General features: G+C 45.1%; 1 protein-coding gene across 3 annotated transcripts in view; it reads right to left on the reverse strand.

Annotated features, from left to right (window-relative positions):
- Window positions 1-2,028: 2,028 nt before the first annotated feature.
- Window positions 2,029-16,798, reverse strand: part of LOC121330041 (thioredoxin domain-containing protein 16-like) — a 35,690-nt gene continuing 20,920 nt past the window's right edge. For all 3 annotated transcript variants that reach the window (XM_041276278.1, XM_041276276.1, XM_041276277.1), the window contains exons 18-21: window positions 14,983-15,010; window positions 14,796-14,934; window positions 11,817-12,007; window positions 2,029-3,557 (exon numbers count right to left, since the gene is read on the reverse strand). In XM_041276278.1, the coding sequence (XP_041132212.1) occupies window positions 3,325-3,557; window positions 11,817-12,007; window positions 14,796-14,934; window positions 14,983-15,010 (591 nt within the window). In that variant the 3' untranslated portion in view covers window positions 2,029-3,324. The remainder of the gene's footprint in view (window positions 3,558-11,816; window positions 12,008-14,795; window positions 14,935-14,982; window positions 15,011-16,798) is intronic.

Genomic DNA, 16,798 nt, shown 5'->3' on the forward strand with positions numbered 1-16,798 from the left:
ATCGATGATGTGTTTCGAAGGTAGAGTCGATGCGAGAGAGCTTGCCTATCGATGATGAGTTTGGAAGGTAGAGTCGATGTGAGAGAGCTTGCCTATCGATGATGTGTTTGGGAGGTAGAGTCGATGCGAGAGAGCTTGCATATCGATGATGGGTTTGGGAGGTAGAGTCGATGCGAGAGAGCTTGCCTATCGATGATGTGTTTGGGAGGTAGAGTCGATGCGAGAGAGCTTGCATATCGATGATGGGTTTGGGAGGTAGAGTCGATGCGAGAGAGCTTGCATATCGATGATGGGTTTGGAAGGTAGAGTCGATGCGAGAGAGCTTGCATATCGATGATGGGTTTGGGAGGTAGAGTCGATGCGAGAGAGCTTGCATATCGATGTCACTGTTGTTAATAAATCAATACCTCTACATGTGCATGTGTGTCTGCTTCCTGAACATACCTGTAATTCACTTGTATTGAAAAAGCAAAAACCCTTCTGAGTTTACTCGCTGGTAATTTAAACAGAACAGTAAATGCTCTCCTTGTGTCCAGCTTACCATAAAACAGTCACCCACACTGCGTAGTTTCCACTTCTCCCTACCCCATCCTACTGATACCCTTGGCCCCTGACCTCCTGTTATGACCCTGCTTGCCTGACCCTGACCTAGCCTCTGCCTCTCTGCTTTCATATTAGCAGCTCATCCGTATCTCCCTACCCCAGCCCAATACCTTACATTCTGTCTTCACATATTTTTCTCGATTGTGCCGTTTTGTTTAAATTTGTAAAGCTCCTTGGTTAAAGGCGATATAAAAATGTAAATAAAGAAAATAAATAAAATCCTGGAATGCAGCCTGGACTCTAATGCTACTGGCTCGTTTAGCATGCCTTATTGGAGGCTGGAGAGACCAGATTCATGAGTTATTATCATGTATTGTCTTTTATAATGAAGACAGATATGATACCTGTCTCTAATGTCGATTCATCTCACACAAATTGCTCTGTCAAACTGTTATGCAATTTCTGATATTCCCATGTGGGGAAGAAAAGGCCAGTTGAGTCGGACACTGCAGCCAGATGTGCCTTGATTGAAAACAGCTCCTGTGTTTCAATAATTCTGACAACAGGGCTTAATACAGCTATCTGGGCAATTGACCTACCAGGAAGACAGCTTTATGAAATCTGGCTGTGATAGGGGCAGACGTTTCCTGTGGTGCCATTTAAATCCAAATCAACGTCTCTGAAAGAATAAACACAGCAGATGGCACTGACCCTAGGGCCTGTATCAGGCAGCTTTTGAAACATCCGTTATGTGAAACTGAGTTTCCTTCTTGAGGGCAATAGGGTTGTTCAGGAAACTGTTGAATGCGAGTGTGTGTGCGTGTGCATGTGTGCGAGTGTGAGAGAATTTACACAGAGAATAAGAGATTCCAGCTCTGAGTCTTTGCCAAGACATACAACTGAGAAAATTAGCCAAGACTGGAAATGTTCCTCAAGCTCTTGATTACAAGCGCTTGTTTCCTCGTGGGCTTAGGAAGCCTTATTCTTTATTGGACTGCATTTAGCAAGTTTTAACTCACTCTGAATTAAGAAATATAATTTGGAAGCACAGAAGCTTTCCTGAGCCAGCGGCATCTGTGTTCCATTACAGTGAATCCAAACCTTGCTGCTATTTCCCATCTTCAGTTAGACATGGTCAGGATGGAGGGGGAGGTGAACATATACAGATAATTCAGGGATGGTAATTAGACTCCCATTGCATAGAAGTCTGATCCATTCCTGGTTTTACTACGAGTTTAATATGACACACCTGAGCTTGTTACAGATATAAGACTGCGGCTAATCAAGCTCGTAGTAAAACCTGGAATGGAATGAAACTGCTCTGCAACAGGAGTCTTATTTCTATCCCTGTTATTTAATAGTCACTAAAACCAGATTGCAGAATCATGTTTAATAGGGACAGTAGGGCTGGTTCTTGTTGGCAATTCCTAGCCTGTCATTTGGGATAGCTACAGCATCGGCTACAAGATAAAATAATCAAGGATCCTAGATCAATTAATTTTTAATATGTTCTTAAGAAAAGTTATTTGATTAATCCACAGTTAAAACATCTCTGACCATCTTAATTCAGGTACAGGAAATCAGTAATGGGTTGCATGCAAATTATGACATTTTTAGACAATGGTTTATTTATAACACACTAAATAATAGTTTCCTATTTACAGAATCTATCATACCAGATAAACACCACTCCTAGCGAGGCAGCATTTGGATTCTATTGCACCGTTTCATGGTCAGCATGGAAAATCCGCACACAGAGAGCGCAGTGCTCCGCTGAGCTCAAGCTACAGCCCTGAAAGAGTTACGGAAAGCTATTTCTTTTACCAGTCTACAGGCAGCAGGATACTACTTCAGGATTCTTTCCCTTTGGCAACCTACGAGCCAACCTGAATTGTATATTTCTTTCCCAGATGGAAAGGTTTCAGGAAACAAGATTTGGCAATGAGCATTGCACTTTCCCACATTCTTCACAGATGGCTGTAATGCAAGATGTCTCAGCAAACGCTTCAAATTATGGTAAAAGCTGTTCAATATTAGTGTAAAATACGTTAATTATTTATCTAGAACTAGAAATATACACTAGAATTAATCTACAAATACAGTTGTATTAAGTGAATATTAAGGTAAAGTTACTGTAAAAATATGGTAATTTTTTTTTTTTTTTTACTAGTTAAACTTTATTATCTCAAGAACTGCGATGCCTGTGCAGCGACCCGGACCCCAATTCAGAGGCTGCTGCTGCTGTTATACCTGCTCTGCACGGCAGAAAACACTACTCCTCGTCTACAGGCTGCGAGTGATGAAACAGCAGAGCACTCGCTGCACCGGCGCCACCTAATGGTGGTGTTTTTGGTTGTTTTTCGTGTGTATTTTGCAGTCTTGTTGCCCGCAGTGTGTTCCTGTATTAATTTCAGTGCAGAGGCAGCCAAGGGCCTGCCACCTCAAACACAGCTGATTGGAACCCCCTGGCACACACACATTCAGTTATTTTTTTTGTTTTTTTTCATCTTTCTTTTGCACCACCTGATCAGCAATCAGAACAAGCTGGAGGTCCATACAACTCATCGAAACTAAGGCACTTTTTCTGAAATACCGGCACTTTGCAACAACACAGGAATAACTGAACAGAATCTGGTCGGTTATGTTCAGTTTGATTTAACCAGGACGAGAACCCACCGGCACCTCATTACCAAAGGGGGTCCAGGGTAATGCTGGCTGAAAGTGTTTTAATATGGAGTGGGTGTCGGTGTCTGGGCGAATGGAGCTGTCCGCAGCGTGCAGCTAAAGCTCGGTGTGGGTGTGCTTGGGTAGGTCTGATCGCTGGGGAGGCCGCGCTGTGGAAACTGGCGGGCTGGACTCTGGGACTGGGTCTGGGTCTGCTCTCTCTCCCTCCTCCTCCTCCTCCTCCTCCTCCTCAGTCCTCTGGGCAGCGAAGCCCGGCACTGCCTCGTCCATCACAGCCAGGAAATCAAACAGGGGGACCGGGGGACCCCACTGCTCGTCCGACAGCACCCCTGTAGACAGAGAGCAGCAGATCTATTCATTTGTACACACTTTAGGCAAAAGGCAAATGCTCTCAAAAACAAAAGAAAAAAACACTGCAAATGCAAACCAGAAAAAGAGACCGTTACAGAAAACACCACAAATGGGAATGGTTGTACACTGTTAAAATATGTATTTTGGAGCTTAACTAGTGTGCGGGTATTCTATGTCTTTGTTCTTGTCCCGTCTCACAAACTGCCTGTCACTAAGCTGCAGTACAGCCAGCTGAATGATCTTTACACTGCAGTACATCCAGCTGAATGATCTCTACACTGCAGTACAGCCAGCTGAATGATCTCTACACTGCAGTACAGCCAGCTGAATGATCTTTACACTGCTGTACACTGGGGTGCAGGGCACTGCGACAGGACGAGACTGACTGGGGTGCAGGGCACTGCGACAGGACGAGATTGACTGGGGTGCTGAATTTCCAATGATTAGAATGCTGAATTCCCAACATTTTCCCAACATTAAAATTGTGAGTGGAAGGTTTTAGCATTAGGTTTTAATATTTTATACCTTTTAAAAAGCAGCAAATATCCCTGAAAACATTCGAGCAGAGCTGAAAGGACTGGAATGCTCAGGCACTCCGGATCCCCAGAAAATGATAATATCAACCAAGAACCACTCCGAACGATAGCAAACACCACGAAGAAATAGCAAAGGACAAAATCTATTAACATGACCGCTACTTCCTCCCTAAGGGTGTCCTAAAGAATGCACACACCAAGATCAACACTGGAGGAGTGATTCTCAACACACACGCCCTCCTCAATATACTCTGAGACTCCTGGGCTCTGCAGCCTGAGCAGCCCTGGGTATTGCACTGGCTGCTGACTCCCTTTTAAAAGGAAGAGGCTGGCAGTGGTCATTGTGTGCATGAAGAATAGGAATATTTTTAAGCGCTTGCTTCAGAAATTTGACGCATTCCTTTGCTTCGTGCATCCCCAGGAGACAGAGGAAAAACAGAGGACAAACAGGAATTTTACAAGGGCAAAGAAGCAGATGGGGGCCACATTCTCACTTTGATGAGGAGAAAGTTGAAAAGAACAAAATTATGATGAACACATTAAAAGACAAACAAACACAATTTCACAGCATTTTTCTACTGTGGTGGAGTGATAATTTCAATAAAAATGTAATTTTCCTCAACTTTGCCATTCATCTGCCTGTCTGAACTGGGCTCACAGGGTTAATAACTTAATTCTCTATGTGATTCAGGAGACCAACCATTACAATGCATTCACAGCTCATTTAAAGACTTGTGCTCCCTCTTGAGGCAGATTAGTGATACTGCATCCCCAAGACTCACACTCGCAAAGTGCCTGAGGGATTGAGCTTGATTAGTCACAGTGTGTAGTAAAACCAGGAATGGATCAAATTGCTATGCAATGGGAGTCTTATTTGCATCTCTGTGCTGCCAGCAGAAACGCTTTATTTAGAACAAGATTGTGGTTCTGGCATTTTGCCCCAAAACTTGCGGTACATGTAATGATATTTTGTAACTCTTTATCGAACTAAGTGAAAGAAAAACAAAAAAACATTTGATATCATTCTGTGAAATACTGACATATAAAAAAATAATAATAAATAACTGTACCTTACTAATTGGAGTAAGAATAGTTTGACTTTAAACATCCAAACAAATCAGAACAAACTCCAGGCTGATTAAATGCTACATCTCTGCTCTTATGGACCCGCTGGTAAATATTCCAGCCATTTTCGGTTTTGTTTTGTTTTTTTCTTCAAAAGTAAACAAGCTGCAGAAAGATTGGAATAAAGGAGATCCCACTCCAGACAGATCCACCTAGAAAGCTATATCGTGCAGTGAAGAAGGAATCTGGAATCCAGAACAGCAGAATCTTCCAGCATGTTATGTTTGATTGATGAGGCATGCAATGGTGGGGGTCTGTGCCGATGGCGACAGTCAGACACTGTTCATTTTCCACCGAACGACTGGGGAGATGGCAAAAGCATGTCCGATTCTAACCCAGGCCCGGAGTCTGCCGGTGGAGTGCAGCTTCAGAGTGTCTGTGGTATTGCAAGCGATTTCACTGTGCTTAGATTACATTTCTGGTTACTTGATGGTTAATATTTCTAAAAACAAGGATCTTACTAAACACACACAGTGTACTGCAGTCAGGGACTTGCTCACACACTGGCGTAAATCGAGCAGGAACGCTGCTCCGGTACTGTTTCCTGTAGGCAGTGCGGTGCGGTCGAGCAGGAACGCTGCTCCGGTACTGTTTCCTATAGGCAGTGCGGTCGAGCAGGAACGCTGCTCCGGTACTGTTTCCTATAGGCAGTGCGGTGCGGTCGAGCAGGAACGCTGCTCCGGTACTGTTTCCTGTAGGCAGTGCGGTGCGGTCGAGCAGGAACGCTGCTCCGGTACTGTTTCCTATAGGCAGGCGGTGCGGTCGAGCAGGAACGCTGCTCCGGTACTGTTTCCTGTAGGCAGTGCGGTGCGGTCGAGCAGGAACGCTGCTCCGGTACTGTTTCCTATAGGCAGTGCGGTGCGGTCGAGCAGGAACGCTGCTCCGGTACTGTTTCCTATAGGCAGTGCGGTGCGGTCGAGCAGGAACGCTGCTCCGGTACTGTTTCCTATAGGCAGTGCGGTGCGGTCGAGCAGGAACGCTGCTCCGGTACTGTTTCCTATAGGCAGTGCGGTGCGGTCGAGCAGGAACGCTGCTCCGGTACTGTTTCCTATAGGCAGTGCGGTGCAGTCGAGCAGGAACGCTGCTCCGGTACTGTTTCCTATAGGCGGTGCGGTCGAGCAGGAACGCTGCTCCGGTACTGTTTCCTGTAGGCAGTGCGGTGCGGTCGAGCAGGAACGCTGCTCCGGTACTGTTTCCTATAGGCGGTGCGGTCGAGCAGGAACGCTGCTCCGGTACTGTTTCCTATAGGCAGTGGCGGTCGAGCTCCGGAACGCTGCTCCGGTACTGTTTCCTATAGGCGGTGCGGTCGAGCAGGAACGCTGCTCCGCTGCGGTCGGTCGAGCAGGAACGCTGCTCCGGTACTGTTTCCTATAGGCAGTGCGGTGCGGTCGAGCAGGAACGCTGCTCCGGTACTGTTTCCTATCGAGCAGGAACGGCAGTGCGGTGCGGTCGAGCAGGAACGCTGCTCCGGTACTGTTTCCTATAGGCAGTGCGGTGCGGTCGAGCAGGAACGCTGCTCCGGTACTGTTTCCTATAGGCAGTGCGGTGCGGTCGAGCAGGAACGCTGCTCCGGTACTGTTTCCTATAGGCAGTGCGGTGCGGTCGAGCAGGAACGCTGCTCCGGTACTGTTTCCTATGGCAGTGCGGTGCGGTCGAGCAGGAACGCTGCTCCGGTACTGTTTCCTATGGCAGTGCGGTGCAGTCGAGCAGGAAGCCAGTGTGTTTATTTACCCAGGGTATGAAGAACACAGTGGTGCTTATGGTACCTAAGCTGGGCATCGCAGCTGGAGCTAGCAGACACAGCCTGCCTTCATTTCCTGTGCCTGTAATGTAGGGCAAGCCCAGTGTAACTCAATTTCCCCTATTTTAATTATCTGATCAACCTGATAGACAAATGTCAAGGAGCAGCCTCTGCAAACACTGTACTGTCACAGCCACATGCGATCTAGGAGAATACGAGGTCAGGACGGTAAAGGAAGTTGTTTAGGAGTCAGGTTTAGCAGATTGATATACCATCTATATTTAATTATAGAATTTAGTAGTCGCCAGTTATTTTTTCTATTTTCTCCCAATTTAGAATATCCAATTATTTTTAGGCTCAGCTCACCGCTACCACCCCTGTGCTGACTCGGGAGCGGCGAAGACGAACACACGCTGTCCTCCGAAGAGTGTGCTGTCAGCCGACCGCTTCTTTACACACTGCAGACTCACCATGCAGCTGCCCCGGAGCTACAGTGCCAGAGGACAATGCAGCTCTGGGCAGCTTAGAGGTGCCCAGCCAGACTACCCACATACACACACACAAGGACTGAACTCTCTCCTACAGGATACACACACACACCAGGACTGAACTCTCTCCTACAGGATACACACACACACACACACACACACGGACTGAACTCTCTCCTACAGGATACACACACACACACACACACACACACACATTACACACACACACACACACACACTGAACTCTCTCCTACAGGATACACACACACACACACACACACACACACACACACAGGACTGAACTCTCTCCTACATACACACACACACACACAGGATACTGACAATGGCGGCTTCCTCACTCCTGACTCTCTCGACAGTCTCCTACAGGAGAGGATGTCCTATGTGTGTGTGGAACGCTACACCACACACCCACACACACACACACACACACACACACGGACTGAACTCTCTCCTACAGGATACACACACACACACACACACACACACACACCACACCACCTGACGACTAATGTGTGTGTTGTGTTCCCTCTCTCCTACAGGGATACACACTGACTTGAGAGAGGAGTCCTACAGGATACACACACACACACACACACAGGACTACACACACACACACACACACACACACACACACACACACACACACACACACTCCTACAGGATACACACACACACACACACACACACACACACACACACACACAACACACACACACACACACACACACACACACACACACACACACACACACACACACACACACACACACACACACACCTACACACACACACACACACACACACACACACACACACACACACACACACACACACTCCTACAGGATACACGTCCTACAGAGTATATACACACACACACACACTTTCCCCACACACAACAGGACTGAACTCTCTCCTACACTATGGACACCCACACACAGGAGGATGTCACTATCTGGTGTTGGTGTGTCCTCCTGATTGAGAGAGGATACACACCCACCACACACACCAGGACTTGTCTCAACTCTCCTACAGGATACACACACACACACACACACACCAGGACTGCACTCTCTCCTACAGGATACACACACACACACACACACACACACACACACCACACTGAACTCTCACACTACACATACACACACACACACACACACACACACACACACACACACACACACACACACACTACAGACACACACACACACACACACACACACACACACACACACACACACACAACACACACACACAGGATACACACACACACACACACACACACACACACACACACACACACACACACACACACACACAACAGGACTGAACTCTCCTACAGGATACACACACACACACACACACACACAACAGGACTGAACTCTCCTACACACATACACACACACACACACAACAGGACTGAACTCTCCACACAACAGTCCCTCTCCTATAGGATGTGTTGGTTGTGTGTGGGAACTTCCTACAGGGTGGTGTGTGTGTGTGGTGTGTGAGTGGTCTCTCCTACTTGAGAGAGGATGTCCTGAACTCTCTCTATCTCTCTCCTACAGGACACACACACACACACACAACCCAGGACTGAACTCTCTCCTACAGGATACACACACACACACACACACACACACAGACTGAACTCTCTCCTACAGGATACACTCAGATACATACAACAGGAGTGAACTACAGGATACACACACACACACACACACACACTCCTACAGGACACACACACACACACACACACACACACACACAGGACTGAACTCTCTCCTACAGGATACACACACAACAGGACTGAACTCTCTCCTACAGGATACACTCAGATACATACAACAGGAGTGAACTCTCTCCTACAGGATACACACACACCCACCCACCAGGACTGAACTCTCTCCTACAGTACACACACACACACACACACACACTGAACTCTCTCCTACAGGATACACACACACACACACACACACACACACAACTCACACCTACACACACACACACACACACACACACACACAGGACTGAACTCTCTCCTACCTACACCACACACACACACACACACACACACACACACACACACACACACACACACACACACACACACTACTCTCTCACACAGTACACACACACACACACACACACAACAGGACTGAACTCTCTCCTACAGTACACACACACACACACACACACACACACACACACACACACAGGACTGAACTCTCTCCTACAGTACACACACACACACACCTAGATGGAATTCTCTCCTACAGTACACAAACACACACACACATACATACATACATACATAAGGACTGAACACTAAAACATGCCAAACAACCTTACACTAGAAACAGAAATGTTTACCTTACCTGACTATTTGATTGTTGTCCGGTTTTTTTGAATGTGATCTTTTTTTTTTTTGGGGTACCTAACGTTTTCTGGTAAATATTTACATGAAAAAACACTCTTGAAATATGTTTCTATCTGGCATGTCCACCACTGGCTCAAGACCACAGTACAACTACACTTAAAAAAAGAAAACTCCTTTAAATTTGGTCCAGAGTGCGTGGGAGAAATATTATTTAATTTGAACTGGGGTTAATCAATTTCTATTGCCAGATGGCAAAATATATCCCTTGGGTAGAAATCAAATAAACAAATTAAAGAAATTGTTCACAGAACCGAACGTGGCCAGGGAAAGGACGGATGCTCTGGCGAGCTCTTCCGCTGCAGCCTCAGTGCACCCCTAGCCCTAACTCTCCTAATGAACCTTGCAATGCTGCTGATTCCAGCGATCCCTGGACGACCCTTCTAAAGGGTTCCCCACAGTAAAGGCAAAGTGTAGTGAAGCACAGTGAAAGCATGGTAAAGAACAGACAAGCACGCTACATTATACAGAGGTGTGGTAAGGCATATTAAAAACATGGCAAGCCATAGGAAACTGTGGGAATATCATAATAATGTCAATCTGCAAAAATACTGTGTAAACAGTTATTGTAAGGGTTAAAAGTGGAAACCTTCTTTACTGGCAGTCTGTATCTGCCCCTCAACTTTCCCACATATTACAGTGCGATTTAGACAGATTAAGCATTTGCATCATTTAACAAAATATGCTGAGCATGTGTTGAGAGAGATATTACAGATTCTGAAAGCATTTATTAACCTTTATGTCTGTGCTTCTACCAAACGACTGTGTGATAATCCAAAACATCTGCTACCATTACACAATTCTTATGAAATGTTCAAAACTGTGTGGCACAGATATTTATGACTCGCACTGTATATTATATATATATATATATATATATATATATATATATATATATATATATATATATATATATATATATATTCTTTCAATAATATAATCTTTTCTTTCAGAGGAGTAATTATTTGAACCTTAAACATGCTGAATCAACTGAAACAAGCTGTAGAATCCAGCAATGCAGCGTTGTAGGGAACATACCAGTTCCAGCCTGCTCCCCAGCCAACCACCATACAAAACAAATGGAGACAGGAACATGCTGCTTGTCTTTAAACAGCTTAGGCTACTGGCAGGAGCATGGTGTCACTGTAACCGCAGGGCATTCAACTTCAACTGCAGTTCATTTTATTAATATAGCGCCTTTCATACCGCAGCACCTCAAAGCGCTTTACATGTCGTTAAAGAAAGAAGTCTCGAAGTCCCGATGGATAATTCTAGGTACGATACCGTGGCAGAGGCGCACACCCCCAGATCTGGATATTCTTTCTGGCTGCAGTAAACAGTTAAGGCACGTCGATGTTTTGGAAGCTAGCATTATGCTCTAAGTCATTATTCATAAGAGCTATGCTGCCTAATGCTTTTTTGGTTTATTTTGTTCGCTATAATTCAGCGAGTTTTAAAACCGACTTTCCCTCACAGCCAAGCAGATTGTTGCAAATTGGAAAGAAACAGATGAAAGTTCTCTTTTTTTTTTTGTCCTTTTTATAGAAATATATTGCGTTCTTTTCTCGCACAATGCTAAATATCTTGCGTTTGAGTTAGTGTATCAAAGAAGAATAAGACTTTCAGTTCCATTTGAAGTTTGGCATTTTTACCATTTTCTGATGAAAAGCAGTGTTAGTCTGGACAACAGACATTTCTTGGAAATCAGAGTAAATTATCTAATTTCATACATTTCCTGACAAGTATACAAGATTAATTCCTGATGGCTCAATTACAGAATTATTAAATTTCTCACAAACATTCAAGGGTGACTGAAAAATTAAACATTCCTGAGAATGCCTGTGCAAGAGTGTGTGTGTGTGTTTGTACAGAAGTGCTTCACTCACCAGAGGGTTCCTCCTCCCTGCTCTGCACTCTGCTCAGCCAGCGCTGCACTGTCTCAGCCAGCAGGGGCTGTTGTGCTGCAAATAGGAAGACCTCTCCCTCTGAGCCGAGTTGAGAAAGGACCAGGGCAGGGAGCTGGGGGACAGAGCCCAGGAGCGACTCCAACACAGCCCTGCCTGCTGGGGTCCGAGCCCTGCAACACAACAAGCGCACATCACTGCCCACGCCAAACAACCAAACAAGAAAGGTGCTTGGGATGCAGAAGCGTGAGAGTGTGGAACAGAGATGCTGTGGAAGAAGCTGTCGTCACGTAATCAGAAAGGAGGATCCGCCTCCTAACTCTTGCAGTTCAAGCCACACTTCTTCCCATCAGCGTTTGATTACAACAATTTCCAGTAAAATTCTGTGGGAGCTGGCGCAAACAAACTCCAGCAGAATGTTAATCTGCACACTTAAAACTGGCTAGAGAAAAGGACAATTACCTTACACTTATCTTCTAAAATAGGCGGGCTGGCTGCACGTAGTTTCTCAAAACTCCAGAGCTAAACAAATCCCCACAACTTGCTGCTGGGCTCCTGGACAGACCGCGGTTTAAAAGCACGGGTCCATCTGCTGCTCTTTCCCTTTGGTTATTTCCAGTGGTTATTATACAATCCTGCTAACTGGCCGTATCAAACTGATCTGCTGTTCGAGTGAGAGTCTACGGCTCCGAAAGCTTCCATTAAGAGATACTAAGAAACGTGCATGTTATAAAACTCCAAGCCCTGCATTGTAATTACGCCTCAGCTCAACAAAATGATTGTAATGCTGGATAATTACCATCAACTGGTAATGCCAGACAAGGGGGTCCCAGATGTGCCTGACATCGATTGCACACACATGCTTAGTACACACACCTCTGTGCATTGTTCAGAGCGGTATACATGCACACATGCAAGTGCTGAGGGAGGTTAGGTTGTTTTTGATGTTGTAAATCACTCTTTCTAGCAACTAAAAACTGATCATTAAGTAACTGATAAAGCCATGTAAAGACAATAAATTAAACATAACCTTCCCAGGTTAGTTCCCTATCCCTATCCTTGATGCAGTTTCCACATGCTTCTTAAAAGTAACTGGTGTCAAATGAAAAGAACAGCTTTCAATGAAACCCAATAAAGCTATCCCCACACCCCCTCAAAAATAAAACCCGGGCAAATCAAACCACAAATCGAGCAAGAGCTCAAAATGAGACGACCCACGTCCCCTTTTAAAAGATCAAACCCCTACCGGAAAGGTTATCAGCGTTCAGATCTGCAGCCTCAAGTGCAGAAGCTGGCTCTGCATTGCACAGCTCTGCACTGAGGAGATGCTTTGCAGCTCAAACCGAGCCTGTGCTGCACAGAATCGCTCTTTATCAGTTCTGGATTAGTCAGGGCTTCTGTCATGAAGCTTTTAAAGCCAATGTGGGGGTGAGGGTGTTAAAACTGTTCCTGTTACACAATGTGAATCAAGGGGTCGCGCTGCCTCGGGTTCATTTATTTGTTTGCAAGAGGTTCTAGACAGGCAGGTGCAAAGTAGGGTTGGATGATAATGACATTTTCAGCTGTGGATTATCGTCTGTAAATGATCACGATAATTGTGATTACTGGCTGAATAAATACAATATTAAAAAGTCCTGTAATTGATCAAATTTACACTTGAGCAGCATGACAACGGCCAGTCTACATCATAGACTGAGCTCAGAAGAAAAAGAAACTTGACAGTTCATACGGCGAGCTTTAAAATTTCTGGTGGGTCCCAGAAAACATGAGTATAAAAATACCCCTGTTGTAATTTAAATATTAATACATGATGTAGTTTCCCTTTAAAATAATACATATATTTTTCTTAAACAAGAATTCAAGAATGTTTACTTTCATAAAAGAAAGTGCCACCAAATATACGAATAGAAAGAATACTATTAGGAACATAGTGAGTCGCACACAGCTGCTTGTATGCAGACAGTTTAATAAAGTAAACTACCTATCCTTCCATTAAAAGCTAAAACGTCTATTTACGCAACTACCCTTTTTTCCACACTAGCAGCGCTATGGGAACAGATATATATACAAGGGATCTCAGCACCCGCTTATTCTCCCCATGCGGTGCCCAGGCTGCATCCGCTTCTAGTACTGTCATCACTGTAGTTTACAATAAAGAAGTGTGCCATGTGGGTGTGCTTTATTTTGTCTTGTTGTGGTTTTTTTTTTTTGCAAATTGCATTCAATTTTGTGTCAAAATGTTTAATAGTAAAAAGTTCCACTTTTCTACAATAATTTTATAGTGAGCTAGCGTTTTTTTTTTTTTCCCCCCATTTTATTTTACAAACAACAATATTTCTGTTTTTAGGTTAGAAAACCACACATGATTTTCCAGTGAACCAATTATCATCAGATTGAAAGCATGATGTAAAGTCAGAAGCATACTGTTTGAAATCAACATGCGCTGTGCTCACACAGACAGTTCAGTGCTGCTTACTGCTCGATGCAGAGCTGACTTCTGCTTCACTGGGTCACAGACTATCATTCTTATTAGCGCTAAAAAATTTTCAACACAATTGAATTATAGCTGAAAAAAATAAATACTGCGATTATCGATATTGGCGATTATTGTTCCTTCCTTAGTGCTTGTGTTTTTAAAAAGATGCAATATTATAAAACTGATGCATTTCCTCATTCTCAAGGCTATATTTAGTGTAAAATTCTTGCTGTGTGGTGGAGATGGCACCTGATTTCTTATGATAAAAAAGTGAGGCGCATCCGCAATGGTTTGTGTGCAAAAAAAACAAACAAACAAATGAGACTACATCCAAAGAAACCACAAACACAACAACAAAACAGGACATGTGCCTCTGTGCCTGTGTGTGTGCGTCTCATTCTGTGTCTGAGGGGAGACTTACAGCTCTGTGCCTGTGTGTGTGTGTGTGTGTGTGTGTCTCATTCTGTGTCTGAGGGGAGACTCACAGGTGTATCCAGCAGGGCATGTAGTGGTCCAGCTGTCCTCTGTCCTGCAGTGTGCTCAGCTCCTGTCTCGCATGGACGCTCTCACTGTCGTCCCTGTCCACAAACAGGATGAGTAGCGGCCGGCCCAGCTCCAGATAGGTACATTATCAGAGGTGGGCGCGACAAAAAAAAACAACACATTATCAGCAGGGCAGGTTTAACACAGTCAGTTCTGGCTGTCAAGGGTGGGCGCGACAAAAAAAAACAACACATTATCAGCAGCATGGTCTCCGCCCTATAAAAGGTACATTATCAGCAGCATGGTCTCCGCCCTATAAAAGGTACATTATCAGCAGCATGGTCTCCGCCCTATAAAAGGTACACTATCAGCAGCGTGGTCTCCGCCCTATAAAAGGTACACTATCAGCAGCGTGGTCTCCGCCCTATAAAAGGTACACTATCAGCAGCGTGGTCTCCGCCCTATAAAAGGTACACTATCAGCAGCGTGGTCTCCGCCCTATAAAAGGTACACTATCAGCAGCGTGGTCTCCGCCCTATAAAAGGTACATTTCCCATGCTGCTGCCATTTATGCATTTACATAGTTTCTTTGTTTACAATGCTTACCTATGCTTTACCATGCTGCCAATATATTTTATTACACTTCAACAAGGGCAACTGAAAAGGTTTGAATTGGTGGGATGAATATAACTTTCCCTTTAAGACTGGTCCAACAATATTTACACATTGCTTGGAAATCTTTAAAGAGATCTCATTTTCTATCTGGGTTAAAACCGTTACTGTGGGGAGTTCGGTCCACCTCTCCACAGGTCCCAGAAAGCAAGCAGCCTGCGATCCAGATAAAGCCGTGTTCAACTGTCCCTCTGACTAAGCAACGCTAAGCACTGCCTTCGCTGCAGGGTGACACAATGGCAGCATGACACACTTAGCAATACAAGACACTGTTTTACTTGCAGACACTGCCATCTTGTAGTTACAAAGTGCATCACTCCTGAAACTGAATCCCTTCAGTCCACATTTCTTGTATTTTTTTTTTTGTTTCGAGTGCCCAGACCACAGAGTGGCCCCAGGACCCCTGAAGGGAGTACATGCTGTACAGGGCTGGCCAGCATTCCTTGCCTTTCCTCTGTGAATATTAAACAAAATAGATTGCTTGGCAGCATCCCATGTCCCTTTCACAGCATGAGATCAAAACGAATCCCTGAAACGCACATGCGACACTCGGGAGACGAGGCAGTGTCTCCAGCAGAAGGACGATGGAGTCATTAGTCGACATGTTTGTTTGCGTGCTTGTATTGCTTTTAACTCTGTTCAGTACACCAGGTGAATTGAACTCTACTGATGCAGGCAGCTTCACTCTGCTGTGGAATAATGGGCTGGGCAGGCTTATTGTCTTACAGCTATCGCCAGCATGCAAACCAGGTCCTGATCAATTCACAGCTCATTTTATTGGGGACCAATGGTCTAACCCAACCGTTAATAGAACATTTCCTGCTGTAAAATCAGTACAATACTGTGACAGAGATCAAATGACGCTTGGTGTTAGATCTCCTTCCCGACCTGTGAGGGCACTAGAAAGAAGGAACAGAGTAACCTTAAGCAAATGGCAAGACAATTTATTCCGTAGGGTAGTTGGAAGTCGGCCATTTAGGAAGGGGGCGGAGCTGCAGCAACCAAGCTCACTGACCCAGACGGCGTGGTATCTGAGGATTGGAGGAGCGGATGCCCTCGTTAACCTAGGGGTCATGGGCGAGGGTATAAACAGGGGGGCGTAGCTTCAGTGATCCGTTCTGTTATACCAAACGACCTAGAAGGAGCCCGTATTATTGAGACCAAAAGCCGTGAGTGTTTTGTCAGTCTGTGTACTAACACCGTGTGCCTTGTGTTGTTTGTTTTCTCACTAAAGAGTACTAAACACGATCCGGGAGCTGCAGCTGCAGGCCAGTGTAAACCCGGACATCGCAAGTCACCTTTTCCACTACAGGAACTGTGTCTGCACCGCTAG

This window comes from Polyodon spathula, chromosome 17 (assembly GCF_017654505.1).
Source record: "Polyodon spathula isolate WHYD16114869_AA chromosome 17, ASM1765450v1, whole genome shotgun sequence".
NCBI lineage: Eukaryota > Metazoa > Chordata > Actinopteri > Acipenseriformes > Polyodontidae > Polyodon > Polyodon spathula.